Genomic DNA, 18,578 nt, shown 5'->3' on the forward strand with positions numbered 1-18,578 from the left:
CAGTGGCTACTGATCAAGGATGCATGCACTCTCTTGTCACCATTTGAGGAGGTCACAAGGATGGTGAGCAGAGACAATGCATGCATCAGTGACACTGTCCCTCTAGTCTTCCTGCTGAAGCACATGTTTTGTGGAATCATGCACAGGGCACTTGTGGCAGAACAGTGGGAGGAAGAGAAGGACTTCCTTTCCTCTCAAGGCCCCCTTTATCCAGATAGCATTCCTGCAGGCCCGCCAAACACAGAGGAAAAAGAGAAGGATGAGGAGGTGGATTGTGTCAGCATGGATGTAGAGGATAACACTCGGCAAGTCCCCAGAAACCCAAGGAGTTGTATGTGGCTGGGAGGAGATAGTTACGGATAATGGGATCCTTAGTGACCCATAGGACTCAGAATCAAATGCCTCTGCAAACTTACACTGCATGGCCTCCCTGATTATGCAAAGCCTGCAAAAGGACCCTAGGATTTTTGCTATCAAGGAGAGGCATCATTACTGGCTGGCAACCCTTTTTGATCCATGTTACAAGGGTGAAGTTGCTGAACTCATCCTGCCTTCACAGAGGGGGCAGAGGATGAAATATCTTCAGGAGACATTGAAAGAAGGTTTGTGTAACGCATTTCCAGACCCTGGGAGGTTGCCATTTCCTGGTTCTGGACAACGTGTTGCTGAGGCTTTGTTCAGTCAGAGGAAGAGTAATGGAGAAGTCCTCAGCACCAAGGACTGATCAGTTCAAGCAACCATTGCCAGCGTCAGCATTACATGGTGCAGGAATATCTAGGGGCAAGAGCAGACTTGGAGACCTTTCAAACAGAGCATCCACTGGGTTACTGGGTCTTGAGGATGGACCACTGGCCAGAACTCAATATGCAATTGAGCTACTCACCTGCCTTGCAACCAGCGGTCTTTCTGAATGAACATTCAGAGCTGCTGGGTTTATAGCGGATCAAAGAGTACAACTGTCAACAGACTCCATTGATAGGCTCACATTTATAAAAATAAATCAGTCTTGGATCAGCAGCTATCAACCACCTGATGCTGATGTAACTGATTGAATTTGCTATGGGTCTGGGATCCCTTGATGACTGCCTATGCTGACTATCCTATTCCTCTTCAACATTGATGATGCTAACTTCCAACAATATGTTTGGTTTAGGGCGCCACCACCACCACCACCCAAGGCCCAATTTTTAACAGGGGCATGTAATTACAATTTTTGATATAACCTTTCACAGCAGGGCCCATTCCTGCGCCCAGCAAGTCTAACTGTGAGGGCTTACAGTGTTCTGGCAGCACCAAAACCAAAGGCCCAATTTTTCAGTCCCTGTTTAACAGGGGCTTGCAATTACAATTTTTGAAATAATAATTAAGCAGGGCTCGTTCCTGCGCCCAACAAGAGTATCTGTGAGGGGTTACAGTGTTGTGGCACCACCACCACCACCCAAGGACCAATTTTTCTGCCCCTGTTTACCAGGGGCATGTAATTACAATTTTTGATATAATGTTTCACAGCAGGGCCTGTTGCTGTACCCAACAAGAGTTACTGTGAGGGCTTACAGTGTTCTGGCACCACCAAAACCAAACACCCAATTTTTCTGCCCCTGTTTTCTTTTTTAAATCAAGTAAAAGTTTATTGAATAGAAACAAATACAAATACCGTCAGGTATGGAACTGTTGCAGCAATATAATGAGGTACAGTAGTCATTATAATTATTATTATTATCCTTGTCATACCGCATTTAGGTATAAATCGTTGTACAAAATCAGCTTACTGTACAAAACTATCAATATTGATTACAATGGTGTTGCCTAATTTACAACATTTATCCTTGAACTTAGGCTGTTTCTCTTGTATTATCGAAACTATTGTGCAGCATCAAAACTTGTAACAGTATAAAGTAAAAGGAGATACATTTTGTAGTTTGCCAGAAGTCGATGTGGGTGTACTATGTTTGATGGAGCTTTTGACAGGTCATATCATTGTATGCATATATTGATAGAGTGCGTCAAATGGATTCCTCCCCGTGGAGAGTCAGTGTCTCAAGGATTTTTACAGCTGGTCTTTCAGATTCTACTGATCTAATTGGTTTATGGTGTGGTTTCTCTTGTTTACGGTGGGTGCATGTGTTTAAGGTACTCTTCAGTTGTTTTAAAGTGTATTCAGCAGGCCCAGAGTGTGGAGAATTTGTGTGGTGAGTTACGGGATATTGCGATGAGTTCTTCCATTTCTTCGATTCTACATATTCTTTTAAACCAGTCTGAGATGGAGGGTACTTTAGGGGTGCCCCATAAAGGTGGTATGCACATTTTAGCCGCGTTAACTAGCATCATGGCTAAGGATTTAAAGTATGGAATATTGTCAGGCTTTTGGAGGTGTAATAAGAACTGCGCAGGTGAGTACTCTAGCGTATATGTGGTAATTTTCCCAATTATATTGTGTTCTTGTTTCCAGAATTCCTGGTTGTTGGGGCACGTCCACCAAATGTGTAAGAGGTCCCCTTGCTCACTTTGGCACCTCCAGCACTTATCCGAGTATGCTGTGTTAAACTTATGTAGTATAGTAGGGGTGCCGTACCAGCGTGAGACAACTTTATAGTTTGTCTCCTGGGTGGAGACATTTATAGAGCCTTTGTGGGTATTTCGGTATATTGTGTCCCATGAGTCACTGGTCAGGTCCATGCCTAGGTCTCTGTTCCAAGCTTTGCAGGCCCTTCCGTCATTCGTCTGTATATTGTTCCAAAACATATTGTATATCCTAGAGATGACGTGGCGTTGCGGAGTGTCACTAAGACATAACTTTTCGAAATCCGTTAATGCTTCAGTTAAGTTCGTCTTGCTTTTAATGCTGTCTACATAGTGCTTGAGTTGCCAGTATTCTAGCGTGTTTAATTTACGTGTGGTCCAGGATGTTTCCATTTGTTCTTGGGTCAACAATTTGCCTTTATGTGTTATGTGGTATATACGTAGACCTATTTCTGGTTGTGTGTAGGATAGAGGATGTTGTTTCATACCAGGTGGGAACTGTGGGTTGGCCAAGACTGGTGTAAGGGGGCCTGGGTTTGTAGAGAGTTTAAGTCTGTGGTTAGACTGCTTAAAGCAGTCCAACGTGGGACCTATCGTTGGGTGATTCATAGTGGTATTTGGTTGTAAGTTATTATTAATCCAATGGGTCCCCATTAGGGGGTATGAAGAGAATGAGCTCTCTAGAGCTACCCAGTCTTCGGTCCGTATATGTATGTGCCAGTCTATAATTCATTGTAAGTGACATGCCCAATAATAATATTGTATATCAGTTATGCCTATTCCCCTTTGGTTTTGATTAGCTGGTTATAGCTGATTCTTAGGTGCTTTTTGTCCCAAATAAAATTTCTGTTCATTCTTGTGATAATTTTTAGAAATGTATTGGGGAGTTTGATAGGGATCGTTTGGAGGAGATAGAGCAAGCTTAGTAGGATATTCATCTTGACTATGGCCGTTCGGCCAAACCATGAGAAGTGTGACTTGTTCCACTTTTTAAGGTAATCGTTAATGGTTTTGAGTAGTGGTAGGTGGTTTTTAAGGAAGAGATCTGATAGGCTTGCGGGCAGTTGTATCCCCAAGTAGGTTAGTGTGTCTGCTTTCCATATGAATGGAAAGTTTTGTTTGCAATGTGACATTTGTTGTTCTGTTAGGGTTATATTAAGGGCATGTGATTTTGTAAAGTTTATTTTGAGATGGGCTATGTACTGGGATAATCTAAAATCTTTGAGAAGGTTAGGGATGGTTATAAGGGATTTAGATAAGAACAGGAGAATATTGTCCGCGAATACGGCTAGTTTAAACACCTTACCTGCTATTGAGATTCTGTGTATGTCTTGGTTGTTTCATAGCCTACGAAGGAGAGGTTCTAGTGTGAGGATGAATAGGATGGGGGAGAGGGGGCAGCCCTGACGTGTGCCGTTTTTTATTTGGAAAGCCATTGAGAGGAGTCCATTTACTCTGATTTTCGCACTGGGATTGTTATAAAGAGACGTTATGAGGTTTATAAGTCTTTCTCCGAAGCCAAGCTTTCATAGTACAGCTTCGAGGTAATCCCATGCTAGCCTGTCAAAGGCCTTCTCGGCATCTAGTGATAGGAAGAATCCAGGGGAAGAGAGCCATGGTGTATGTTGATCGCTTTGAGGGTATTGTCCCTAGCTTCCATAGTTTTAATAATGAGAGCAGCAAAATTACATTTGTAAAGGAAATCATGTCATTTAAAACTGCCCCCGTCCATTACCAGGCCCTTTGGGTCTGTTATAAATATTAAGGGGACATCGCGGGACACTTTTCCCAAATTGTCTACTGTAATTTAAAAAAAAAAAATTGTAAATGTGTAGGGGTACAATGTACCCGATACCCATTCACATGGGAGGGCTGGGATTTGGGGCTTGCCTTTTTAAAGGGGGCTTCCAGATTCCGATAAGCCCTCCGCCCGCAGACCCCCACAACCGCCGGGCAAGGGTTGTGGGGTTGAGGCCCTTGTCCCTTGTTCCATCAACATAGGGACAAATGTGTTTTAGGGGATCCCAAAGCATCCTCTCCATGTGGAGGGCATGTGGCCTGGTATGGTTCAGGAGGGGGGTGCACCCTTTCACCCCCCTTTTCCTGTAGCCTGCCATGTTGCATGCTTGGATAAGGGTCTGGAATGGATTTTGGGGGGACCTCAACACACTTTTTTTTAAATTTTGGTGTAGGGTTCCCCTTAATATTCATACTAGACCCTGTGGAGGAACCAATGCTGTTTTTTTTTGATGATTTTTATCTATATTACCGGGACCTGACAATACATTTCATTACAATACATTACAGCCGCAAGCAGTTTTAAATTACATTTTTGTCTTTAGAAATGTAATTTTGCTGTGGTACTGTTCTAAACACGGGAAAGGTGCACTTCTTTACAAGCATACTAAGGACACCCACAGGCACAATGTTTAAAGGAATATTTCATTTTTATTGTTTCACTTTAAGCATTATTAAAATCACTGCTCCTGAAAAAACTGATGTTTCTAAAAACCTTTTTGTCCCCTGAGGCAGGACCTGGGTCCCCAAACACTTTTTATGGTAATAACTTGCATTTAAGCCTTTAAAATTAGCACTTTTGATTTTTCATGTTTGCGTCCCATAGACTTTAATGGTGTTTGCGTGTTCATACAAATTTTTAGCCTGTTTGCAAGCTGTGGTGCTAACCGGACCGGGGGGAGGGGGGTGTTCGGCTCATCCCTACAGAGAACAAGGGGGAACTCTGGAGGAAAAGAGGTTTAAAGTATTTCTAAAGCCCCTTTTTACTTGCCTGAGCCTGGTCTCGATCCAGAATTGTACACAAGATCACGGCTCTCTCCCTCCTCATTGGGCAGATTGATAGCAGCGGGAGCTAATGTCCAATTAATGCCAGTGAAGAGGGAGCGGGGGGCAGGACCGAGTTGCCCTGTCTTTGGCAATAGTCACAGACAGGGAGGAGGATAAAGGAGCAATTCTGCATGAGTGCCCCCCATAGAAATCGGGGGAATTCGATGAAGAGGAAGAGCCAGGAGAACCAGCGAGGGAACATAGAAGAAAACGATCTGGGCTGCTCTGTGCAAAACCATTGCACAGAGCAGTTCAGTATGACATGTTTATTATTTTAATAAAAAATGTTAAGCTTTAATAACACTTTGACTTTCACAAACATCTTCTTTACAGTAAGAGCTGTGAAAATGTGGAATAGACTCCCTCACTAACTAGTTCTGGCTAGCTTAGTAGACTGTTTTAAGATCTGAGTGAATTTCTAAATGCATGAGCAAATTGAACTGGATATTAACATTGATAAGTAATAATGCCAGGGGTAGTTGACCCAAGGAGTATCAGATTGCCTCCGGGGGATCAGGAAGGATTTTTTCCCCCAGTGAAGCAAATTGGATCATGCTTTATTGGGTTATTGTTTGCCTTCCTCAGGATAAAATATGGGTATAGAATTGTGTATAAGGAGATTTGTTATTTGTTTTGTTTTTTTCCTATTGGTTGACATGGATAGACTTGTGTCTTTTTTTAACCTAATTATGTAACTATTTTTATAAAAAGATCTTGAAACCTTTTTATTAATAGAAATCTGTGGTCACAGCATACACTTACATTTTTTAACATCAGCATTGTAATGACTAGTGATGGACGAACTTCCGACGGGACGTTTCGCGAACGCGAAACGCGAACGGGCACAAACGTTCGCGAAAACGACCGTTCGCCGCGGGCTCCATTGACTTCAATGGGAGGCGAATTTCGCAAACCTTTAGGTCGAATTTGCGGCCACGGGGTAATTATTAGGGGGTAGCACGTAGTCCCACCACCTGGACAATAGCATAATACATGTATGAGGTGAATTTGGGATCGATAACTACAAGCATTTTTTTTTTATTTGGGAAATTGTTCTGACAATTCAGGACTATGGAGCTAATGAAGGCAATGGAGGAGAGGGAAGGTCAGGGACCAGGGTAGGCAAACAAGAGGGTGCAGGAGATACAGAGCACTGACAGCAGCACCGTAATACAGAGCACTGACATCAGCACCGTGACATACAGCGCTGACAGCAGCTCCGTGACATACAGCGCTGACAGCAGCTCCGTGACATACAGCGCTGACAGCAGCTCCGTGACATACAGCGCTGACAGCAGCTCCGTGACATACAGCGCTGACAGCAGCTCCGTGACATACAGCGCTGACAGCAGCACCGTGACATACAGCGCTGACAGCAGCTCCGTGACATACAGCGCTGACAGCAGCTCCGTGACATACAGCGCTGACAGCAGCTCCGTGACATACAGCACTGACAGCAGCTCCGTGACATACAGCGCTGACAGCAGCTCCGTGACATACAGCGCTGACAGCAGCACCGTGACATACAGCGCTGACAGCAGCTCCGTGACATACAGCGCTGACAGCAGCTCCGTGACATACAGCGCTGACAGCAGCTCCGTGACATACAGCACTGACAGCAGCTCCGTGACATACAGCGCTGACAGCAGCTCCGTGACATACAGCGCTGACAGCAGCACCGTGACATACAGCGCTGACAGCAGCTCCGTGACATACAGCGCTGACAGCAGCTCCGTGACATACAGCGCTGACAGCAGCTCCGTGACATACAGCGCTGACAGCAGCTCCGTGACATACAGCGCTGACAGCAGCTCCGTGACATACAGCGCTGACAGCAGCTCCGTGACATACAGCGCTGACAGCAGCTCCGTGACATACAGCGCTGACAGCAGCACCGTAAGCAGCCCCAGGAGGAAGTCAGCACAGCACAGGGATGGTGTGATCCCCTCATAATAAGAACCCCCAGGAGGAAGTCAGCACAGCACAGGGATGGTGGGAGCCCCTCATAATAAGAACCCCCAGGAGGAAGTCAGCACAGCACAGGGATGGTGGGAGCCCCTCATAATAAGAACACCCAGGAGGAAGTCAGCACAGCACAGGGATGGTGGGAACCCCTCATAATAAGCAGCCCCAGTAGAAATATGACACCGCTCAACCTCTTCAAAGAGGAGGGTAGGGGCATATAGTACGGTGTGCTTTTTTGGGTCAGGGAAGTGAGCCAAATGAATTAAGAAGGTCTGTGTGCTTGATTCCAAAAATTGTTTATAGACATATACATGGTCTACTGATCACATGTGTTGAATTCCTCCGAGATCCATGCCTCATTCATTTTTAGAAATGTGAGGTAGTTAACACTGTCGTGAGCTAGGCGAGTACGCTTATCGGTCACAATCCCCCCTGCTGCGCTGAACGTCCTTTCGGACAGGACACTGGATGAGGGGCAAGCCAACAGTTCGATTGCAAATTGGGCAAGCTCTGGCCAGAGGTCAAGCCTGCCCACCCAGTAGTCTAGGGGTTCATCACTCCTCAGAGCGTCCACATCGGCCGTTAACCCAATGTAGTCGGACACCTGACGGTCTAGGCGTTCCCTGATGCTGGATCCGGATGACACCTGTCGATGGGTCGGCTGAAAGAATGACCTCATATCCGAAGTCACCAACACATCTTCAAACCGGCCTCTTCTTGCAGGCGCTGTTGGATTGGTACCCGCAAATCCTTCTCTGGGAGTGGGAATTGCTCCTCTGCCAGCGCACGCAAAAGCAGAATGCAGCATTTCTCGAAGCAAGGCCTGGAAGTGCTGCATTCTGACAGCCCTCTGCGACGGCGGTAACATTTCCGCCATTTTGTGTTTGTACCGGGGATCTAAGTACGTTGCCACCCAGTACTGGTCCTTGACCCTCATGCTTTTTATACGGGGGTCCCTATTAAAACACTGGAGCATGAAGGCCCCCATTTGCACTCAAGCGGAAGGTATGTGGTGGTGGTGGTGTTGTTGGTGGTAGTGTCTTTGGGGGTGCACATAGCAGAGAGTGAAGAAGAGGGTGCAGATCGAGAGGATGAGGAGGGTGCAGAAGAATAAGGCTGAGTGAGCCACTCAACCAAGTCTGGTGCGTCCTTTAAAGTAATTGAACGCACCTTCTGCAACTTCCCACTTTGGCTCAAGGCTGTTGCTCCTGCCCTACCCCTACCACCCCTGCGGAAGGGCCTGCCTCTTCCTCTGCCTGTCATTTTTTAAATCACCCTGTGACAAAACTCTTAGTCCCTATACCGCTGAAGGACTGCTGCAGTATAGGGCAGCGGTCAGCAGTAGTGCACGTCAACCCTATGTATTGTGGACCGATAGCGGTCCTTACAGAACAGCAGACTGTACTGCACTCAGGCCTATGTACCGTAGCACCCTATACCAAGTTACCAGTCCTTATAAAAACTTTTGTGGACCAAGCAGGTTGTGTGTTAGTGATTAGCAGACTGTACGTCAGTCCCTATACCAATGAAGGACTGCTGCAGTATAGGGCAGCGGTCAGCAGTAGTGCACGGCAACCCTATGTATTGTGGACCGATAGCGGTCCTTACAGAACAGCAGACTGTACTGCACTCAGGCCTATGTACCGTAGCACCCTATACCAAGTTACCAGTCCTTATAAGAACTTTTGTGGACCAAGCAGGTTGTGTGTTAGTGATTAGCAGACTGTACGTCAGTCCCTATACCAATGAAGGACTGCTGCAGTATAGGGCAGCGGTCAGCAGTAGTGCACGTCAACCCTATGTATTGTGGACCGATAGCGGTCCTTACAGAACAGCAGACTGTACTGCACTCAGGCCTATGTACCGTAGCACCCTATACCAAGTTACCAGTCCTTATAAAAACTTTTGTGGACCAAGCAGGTTGTGTGTTAGTGATTAGCAGACTGTACGTCAGTCCCTATACCAATGAAGGACTGCTGCAGTATAGGGCAGCGGTCAGCAGTAGTGCACGGCAACCCTATGTATTGTGGACCGATAGCGGTCCTTACAGAACAGCAGACTGTACTGCACTCAGGCCTATGTACCGTAGCACCCTATACCAAGTTACCAGTCCTTATAAGAACTTTTGTGGACCAAGCAGGTTGTGTGTTAGTGATTAGCAGACTGTACGTCAGTCCCTATACCAATGAAGGACTGCTGCAGTATAGGGCAGCGGTCAGCAGTAGTGCACGTCAACCCTATGTATTGTGGACCGATAGCGGTCCTTACAGAACAGCAGACTGTACTGCACTCAGGCCTATGTACCGTAGCACCCTATACCAAGTTACCAGTCCTTATAAAAACTTTTGTGGACCAAGCAGGTTGTGTGTTAGTGATTAGCAGACTGTACGTCAGTCCCTATACCAATGAAGGACTGCTGCAGTATAGGGCAGCGGTCAGCAGTAGTGCACGTCAACCCTATGTATTGTGGACCGATAGCGGTCCTTACAGAACAGCAGACTGTACTGCACTCAGGCCTATGTACCGTAGCACCCTATACCAAGTTACCAGTCCTTATAAAAACTTTTGTGGACCAAGCAGGTTGTGTGTTAGTGATTAGCAGACTGTACGTCAGTCCCTATACCAATGAAGGACTGCTGCAGTATAGGGCAGCGGTCAGCAGTAGTGCACGGCAACCCTATGTATTGTGGACCGATAGCGGTCCTTACAGAACAGCAGACTGTAACGCACTCAGGCCTATGTACCGTAGCACCCTATACCAAGTTACCAGTCCTTATAAGAACTTTTGTGGACCAAGCAGGTTGTGTGTTAGTGATTAGCAGACTGTACGTCAGTCCCTATACCAATGAAGGACTGCTGCAGTATAGGGCAGCGGTCAGCAGTAGTGCACGGCAACCCTATGTATTGTGGACCGATAGCGGTCCTTACAGAACAGCAGACTGTACTGCACTCAGGCCTATGTACCGTAGCACCCTATACCAAGTTACCAGTCCTTATAAGAACTTTTGTGGACCAAGCAGGTTGTGTGTTAGTGATTAGCAGACTGTACGTCAGTCCCTATACCAATGAAGGACTGCTGCAGTATAGGGCAGCGGTCAGCAGTAGTGCACGTCAACCCTATGTATTGTGGACCGATAGCGGTCCTTACAGAACAGCAGACTGTACTGCACTCAGGCCTATGTACCGTAGCACCCTATACCAAGTTACCAGTCCTTATAAAAACTTTTGTGGACCAAGCAGGTTGTGTGTTAGTGATTAGCAGACTGTACGTCAGTCCCTATACCAATGAAGGACTGCTGCAGTATAGGGCAGCGGTCAGCAGTAGTGCACGGCAACCCTATGTATTGTGGACCGATAGCGGTCCTTACAGAACAGCAGACTGTACTGCACTCAGGCCTATGTACCGTAGCACCCTATACCAAGTTACCAGTCCTTATAAGAACTTTTGTGGACCAAGCAGGTTGTGTGTTAGTGATTAGCAGACTGTACGTCAGTCCCTATACCAATGAAGGACTGCTGCAGTATAGGGCAGCGGTCAGCAGTAGTGCACGTCAACCCTATGTATTGTGGACCGATAGCGGTCCTTACAGAACAGCAGACTGTACTGCACTCAGGCCTATGTACCGTAGCACCCTATACCAAGTTACCAGTCCTTATAAAAACTTTTGTGGACCAAGCAGGTTGTGTGTTAGTGATTAGCAGACTGTACGTCAGTCCCTATACCAATGAAGGACTGCTGCAGTATAGGGCAGCGGTCAGCAGTAGTGCACGGCAACCCTATGTATTGTGGACCGATAGCGGTCCTTACAGAACAGCAGACTGTAACGCACTCAGGCCTATGTACCGTAGCACCCTATACCAAGTTACCAGTCCTTATAAGAACTTTTGTGGACCAAGCAGGTTGTGTGTTAGTGATTAGCAGACTGTACGTCAGTCCCTATACCAATGAAGGACTGCTGCAGTATAGGGCAGCGGTCAGCAGTAGTGCACGGCAACCCTATGTATTGTGGACCGATAGCGGTCCTTACAGAACAGCAGACTGTACTGCACTCAGGCCTATGTACCGTAGCACCCTATACCAAGTTACCAGTCCTTATAAGAACTTTTGTGGACCAAGCAGGTTGTGTGTTAGTGTTTAGCAGACTGTGCGTCAGTCCCTATACCGCTGAAGGACTGCTGCAGTATAGGGCAGCGGTCAGCAGTAGTGCACGGCAACCCTATGTATTGTGGACCGATAGCGGTCCTTACAGAACAGCAGACTGTAACGCACTCAGGCCTATGTACCGTAGCACCCTATACCAAGTTACCAGTCCTTATAAGAACTTTTGTGGACCAAGCAGGTTGTGTGTTAGTGATTAGCAGACTGTACGTCAGTCCCTATACCAATGAAGGACTGCTGCAGTATAGGGCAGCGGTCAGCAGTAGTGCACGGCAACCCTATGTATTGTGGACCGATAGCGGTCCTTACAGAACAGCAGACTGTAACGCACTCAGGCCTATGTACCGTAGCACCCTATACCAAGTTACCAGTCCTTATAAGAACTTTTGTGGACCAAGCAGGTTGTGTGTTAGTGTTTAGCAGACTGTGCGTCAGTCCCTATACCGCTGAAGGACTGCTGCAGTATAGGGCAGCGGTCAGCAGTAGTGCACGTCAACCCTATGTATTGTGGACCGATAGCGGTCCTTACAGAACAGCAGACTGTAACGCACTCAGGCCTATGTACCGTAGCACCCTATACCAAGTTACCAGTCCTTATAAGAACTTTTGTGGACCAAGCAGGTTGTGTATTAGTGTTTAGCAGACTGTGCGTCAGTCCCTATACCGCTGAAGGACTGCTGCAGTATAGGGCAGCGGTCAGCAGTAGTGCACGGCAACCCTATCTATTGTGGACCGATAGCGGTCCTTACAGAACAGCAGACTGTACCGCACCCAAGCCTATGTACCGTAGCACCCTAGACAGACCAAGTTACCAGTCCTTATAAGAACTTTTGTGGAACAAGTGAGTTGTGAATGATTAGCAGACTGCAGCAGAAGGGCAGCAGTCAAGTATAATATTCTTTCTATATTTGGAAGAAAGAATATTATACGTGTACAAGCCTATTACCGTACCACTGATACCAGTCCTGAAAAGAACCTTTGTGGAACTAATAGTAACAGCAAGTCTTTAAAATTATCCTCACTGCCTGACACACTGCTTCCTGCCTGTCCCTATACAAATTGGCAAAAAAGAGTAGGCTGGAACGATTAGCTGGAACAGCTCTTTTGTGGACCTGATAGTAACAGCTAATGATGATGATGATGATGATGATGAAGAAAGACTAATCTGGCTGAGCTGTCCCTAAAATAGCAGCATACAGCGCTCTGTCCCTTTATCTAAACTGACAAAAGAAACTCAGGCTGCTGACCTAACACCTATACCAGTCCTGAAAAGAACTTTTGTGTACCAAATAGCTAGCGTTTTCTCTGTCCCTACTCCACACAGGATCCTTTCCCTACAGTGACAGAAGAAAGAATGTAAAATGGCCACCGGATCGGGTGTATTTATAGGTTAGGGGGAATGTCCAAGTGTCCATGAGCTGTCATGTCTCAATTGGTTGTCCTGTAACACATGATAAACGTGTCACGAAAGGTTAAAGTTCTTGTATACATTAAACACGTAAGTCCGCCGGGGCGAACGACGGAAAAAGGCGTTCGAACCCGCGGACGGCGAAAGTCGGAAATTCGCCGCGAAACGACCGCCGGGCGAACCGTTCGGCCATCACTAGTAATGACAATAATAACAACAGTTATTACTGACAATCCAATATAAACTTACTTAAAAAGCATCCTTTCATGTTGTTAGTTCTGCCTGTCTGCTGGCCATCTCTTTCCATAACCTACTGGATTCCCTGCATGATTTCCAGCTTCACTTCTGCTGTTTACATTCAGTTCCTAAGAACTACATCCCATGGTACTTTGCTGCTGCAAGCTGTGATTCCGGTGATGATTCTGTCCCCTAAACTCCCCTCAGCACCTCTGTAGTTCAGAAGGCAGGTGTTCTGTCAGATTAGATGACCTGTCAGACATTCCTACACGGCCATCTTGGTACACACTGCAGTCACCCACAGTAGGGATACAGTGAGAAGGTGGCAAGCGGACATCTTTTTAGGAGTCTGGCATTTCACAGCTTATATCGTGAAATACAGTATTTTGAACTCTTTTGATGTTGAATTTTAAAAGCAGTGGCAAGTCTGCTAATCTCACAGGTTTGTTAATCTGACAGAACACTGATGCTTTTAAAATGAATTATCAAAAGAGTCAGACGGATTGCAAAATCCTGTATTTCACTATATAAGCTGAGCTTACTGGTAAAAACAAGTGTGAAATGCCAGACTCCGATGGGTGTAAAAATATGTCCGCATGTTGTCTTCTCACTGTAGCCATACTGTAGGTGAATGCGGGGTGTACCAAGATGGCCGTAACAAAACGTCACTTCCGTTACAAAATTTGACAGGTCGCCTAATCTGACAGAGCACCTGTTCTGTGAATTCTGCAACAATGCAGAGCCTACTCACAGGACATAATAAATCACAGAATTCAAGGAAGTAAATGTGTGAGGATCTTCACAAAGTAAGTTTACAAACTTCAAGATCATTCATACTAATAGGAGTAGGTTAGAAATAATTGAAATATAATGTGGAAATTAATATATAATTTTACATTTTGACCATAGACATGCTTTAATAAATTACTATACAGCCAAAGTGAAATTAGTTTAGGGCATTATTTACTACAGAACTAACAAATAGTATGGAATGTTTTTTCACCAGGATGAATTTAAGAAATACACAAAGAAGAAAGTGACATGGATACATCAATCAGATGTGTCCCATACTATATCTCAGACTGATGATACATCACAAGAGAACTCCAAACTGCATAAATTATTGTGGAAGCCCGAGCAGAAGGTGAGCAACTAAACACCAGTTTTAGGCCTCATGCACACTGGTTTCTGGTAAACACTGTTTATTTTGACAGGAGAAAATCTGCGTTTCAAAACAGTTTAGGTAAATTTAGCCGAGTTTAACAGAATTTGGAGTTTGGAAGTTTACATATTTCATTGGCCAGAATTTTTATTTATTCTGGCCATTAAAATAAATATATGCCAGCGGTTTTTGTGGTGAGAATTCCAGCACCTGAACATGATTTCAGGGCATTCAGAAAACAGCCTATAAACTCCTCTGCTAAACTCCTCTGCTGATCAACTCCTCTGCTGATCTGTTATCCTATGGACACATAGGATAACATAGAGCAGGGATATGCAATTAGCGGACCTCCAGCTGTTGCAAAACTACAAGTCCCATCATGCCTCTACCTCTGGGTGTTATGGTTGTGGATGTGAGAGTCTTGTTATGTCTCATGGCAGCTGGAGGTCCGCTAATGGCATATCCCTGACATAGAGGGAAGTTTAAGAGCAGAAAAAAAAAAAAAAATCCCCACTTGTGTACTCATGGTGAATACATTTGCAATAAGCAATTAAACCAATTTTGCAACAAACAATTGAAAAAAATGATTGTGTGAAATTATGCAAAATAAAGAATGGATAAATACATAAATAAACATGTGTCATTCATAAATTATTCCATATCCTTGAATCTTCATACATGCAGAATGTGATAATTGATCACGCAATTTTTAAAGTGTCAGGTGCTGTCTCTTTAAATAAAGTGCTATCTCTTTAAATAAAGGTAGGGAAGAAGGAAGAAGTAGAAGGAATTTATAGCATGTAAGTACATCACACCACTCAGCATAGCCTTTAAAAACGCCCTGTGGTAGGGGCGAACTGCATCACATGACCGCGAGTTGTCATGTTTCCAGACGGTTAGAAGCATATTGATGCAAACTTCCGGTTCGGCATTTTGCTTGCGTTTCTTCATGCACAAGTGACTATAACTGCTTTTAACTTTGCCCATTATTTTAATAAACAGAATTAAGCTATTTGGATCTTTTTTGCCATTCTCTCTATGTCCTCCTATGAGTAAAAATACTATGTCAAAACACATCATTGAGGAACATAACCAGCAAAAGGCTCTACACAACATCACCACATGGAGGGCACACAGGCGGTGGTGGCATTTTCGAATGTTCTTCATATTTGCCTGCAAGCGATTAAGCCTGTTGGATGCTTTGCAATGGCTATATTTGTTACTTGAGAGTCATAATATACTCTTTGGAAGATGTTTTCTCTAATTCTGTGAAGTTCATGGTTTGGTTTGTTTGTGTGGCTATGCCTCCACTGCTGTTCTCTTTGTCTAAAGCCCCATACACACTATCAGATTTTCTGCTGATTTTTTCCTTCCTTTTTCCTGGCTGTTTACCTTTGATACTAGTATGTAAGCAATTCTTTTGATCTATATTCAAAGTATCTGGTGAAATACCTGTGCAGCCATGTGATCATGGTTGTGTGCTATCTGCTTTTATAATTCGATGCTATCATGCTGATTGTATTATCCTCAAGATCCTGAAGAAGCGCTTATGCACGCAACATGTAGAGAAACCTACAATATGCCTAAAACCATAAATTGCATCTAAGTATAACACTGTGTCCTCTTTTTTAAGTTACATCTTACTCTTATATATGCAATTTTGGTGAAATTAGGTGGTGTGGGTGCTTTGTAGGAAATTAGTTGTCACGCGATCTTTTAAAAAATATATGTGTTTATGCTTTTTTAAATGATGTTAAAATAAAAGAAACTAGGTTTTAAAGAAATATGATGCGCATGGGTGTGCCTATAAAGTCAATTTTCAACAATGTACACTAACTTTCCAAATAGCTAGGATATTGGCACACATCTATCTGTGTATCCACAGTGCCACCCTGTGGTGATACAATTTATTTGATTTCAATTGAAAGAGGACTACATGTTCCAGCATATCCAGGACAATATAAAGTGCTTGTGATTCCTATAATATAGGAGTCCACACCAGTCAGTGAGTGAGTGGGGACACTGAAGGGGAGCACAATTTGCACTTTATTTAAAGAGACAGTACTTGGCACTTTTAAAATTGCATGATTGATCATCACATTCTGCATGTATAAAGATACAAGGATATGGACTAATTTATCAATTTTTATTTATGTATTTATCCCTTCTTTATTTCACATCATTTCACACGATTTGTTTTTTTCAAATGTTAATTGCAAAATTGGTTTAATTTCTTATTGCAAATGTATTTACCAAGAGTATACAAGTGGGGATTTTTTTTTTTTGTGTGTGCATGAGGCCTTACATGAATTCTAGCAGTCCTGCTTTATATTCCTGTGGTCATGGATTTAATTCCCACCAGGTATGATGTCTATGTGAATCTCTCACAGGCTAAAAGGTTCTCCTTTTCCAGAAAATAGTATATGCATTCAAGGAGTCAGAGTAGATATTAAAAAAATGTGCAGCATGTAAAATAATCATTAATTTTATTGTTTTACCTGTAGGCCATTAGTTAGCAAGCCCCATGTTCTGCCTCGTTGCTAGGACATCAAAACCTTTATGTTTTTCACTCCTGCGATGCTGGAAGTAAGCATCCAATTGTTTTCACATCCCAGCAACAAGTCAGGACATGGGGGTTGCTAACTAGGAGTTTTTCTAGCAAGGTTGCTTAAGGGGACACAAATGCCCTACAAGTAAAACAATAAAGTTTATGATCATTTTACAAAGCTGCACAGATTTTTAATATCTACTATAGTCTCTTAACTGCATGGGCTGCTTTCTGGAAAAGTTGAACTTAGCCTTTAAGGCAAAGTTAAATATTATTAATTAGTGTTATTCTTTTTCCAAAATACATAATTGTATTATTTAGTATGTAACTGGAAGAAGAGTTCCTCTTTAGCATCAATATTTAGTCACAAATTAGGTGAAGTTGTTATCAGTTATAATGTACTTGATGAAAGCCAGCAAGACATAACATACAGTGTGCCAAACGAAATCAGGGTTCATTACACTGTGATATAATTCCAAGCATACATAGGACCTTGGTCCTTTTTTTCTGGGAACCTTGAGATTTGTGCCAGTGGTATCTGATGGCCTTGGCCTTGATTTGTTTCTATGTTATTGGTAATTCAAGTTAAGGGATTTCTTTTCCCTATTACTTCCTATAAACTATATTAGTTAATCATTAGATTTTATTTATGTTAAAAAAAATAAAAAATATTTGCATATCGACTGATTATACAGCTGTTTTCCATTTAGAGCAAGACATACAGGTTATTAAGCTGCACAGTGTGCTTAAAATATTTGGTAGACCCTTTGTTGGTGGACAATCATCTATTGCCAGTGCACTTGACCTGGTGGCTCTTTTAAGAAAAAGCAATACAGTGGAACCTTGGATTATGAGCATAATTTGTTCCAGAAGAATGATTGTAATCCAAAGCACTCATATATCAAAGTAAGTTTCCCCATAGAAGTCAAAGGAAAATCAAATAATTTGTTCCACAGAGACTTCTATGGTATGCAGTACCACATGTGGCCAGAGGTGGGGGGGCACCGGAGATACTCGGAAACCGCTCGGAGAGGCTCGGGAACCGAGTGTTTCCGAGTGGCTCCAAGTCCACCCGAGTGGCTCTGAATGTCACTGGCGCCCCCCCCCCCAAAACCCCTGGTCAAATGCGGTACTGCACACTGCAGAGGCTTGAAGCCTGCTCGTTTTGCAAGACAACGATCACAAACCAAGTCAGGATTTAAAAAGAATAATAGCTTGTATTGCGAAACGCTCATTAAGTGTGTTACTCGCAATCTGAGATATTACTGTATGTTTTTTTAAATCAACATTTATATGCACTATAAAGTCTTCATCTTTGCTGATATATGGAAAGGTTTTTGACTCTATCCCAGTTGTATAATTTAAAGGTTTTAGCTAGTGATGCACAGTAGCACATTGTAAAGTTACTTGCAGGAGTTGTACACAATAACTAATTATGAATCCCTTTTAGCTAATTGAACGTGGAAAGTAAGATATTTTAGTTTTTTTTTAGTGTTGTATATGTCCCCAATGGGGAAAATCCTCTTTCCTTCCTTTCTTTGTGACTCTAGGCCCTTGTACACACGGTCGAACATTCTGACAACAAAATCTGTCGGATTTTGTCCGAAACTTGTGTTGCATACACACGGTCGGATAAAGTTTTCGGAAAATCCGATCGTACGTAACGTGATGGTGTTATTTCGTTACAACGGGACTACGTTCAGGCTAGTAGCCAATATCTTTGGTCTAGGAATTT

The 18,578-nt window shown here is 43.8% G+C and overlaps 1 protein-coding gene across 1 annotated transcript in view; it reads left to right on the top strand.

Annotated features, from left to right (window-relative positions):
* The window catches only part of LOC143988159 (putative cation-transporting ATPase 13A5), a 171,535-nt gene that overhangs the window by 26,774 nt on the left and 126,183 nt on the right, over window positions 1-18,578 (top strand). Inside the window, exon 3 of the mRNA XM_077487486.1 lies at window positions 14,140-14,277. Within this exon, the coding sequence (XP_077343612.1) occupies window positions 14,140-14,277 (138 nt within the window). The remainder of the gene's footprint in view (window positions 1-14,139; window positions 14,278-18,578) is intronic.

Source organism: Lithobates pipiens, unplaced genomic scaffold (genome assembly GCF_037356315.1).
Source record: "Lithobates pipiens isolate NorthernLeopardFrog02 unplaced genomic scaffold, aLitPip1_a1.2 Scaffold_18, whole genome shotgun sequence".
Lineage (NCBI taxonomy): Eukaryota > Metazoa > Chordata > Amphibia > Anura > Ranidae > Lithobates > Lithobates pipiens.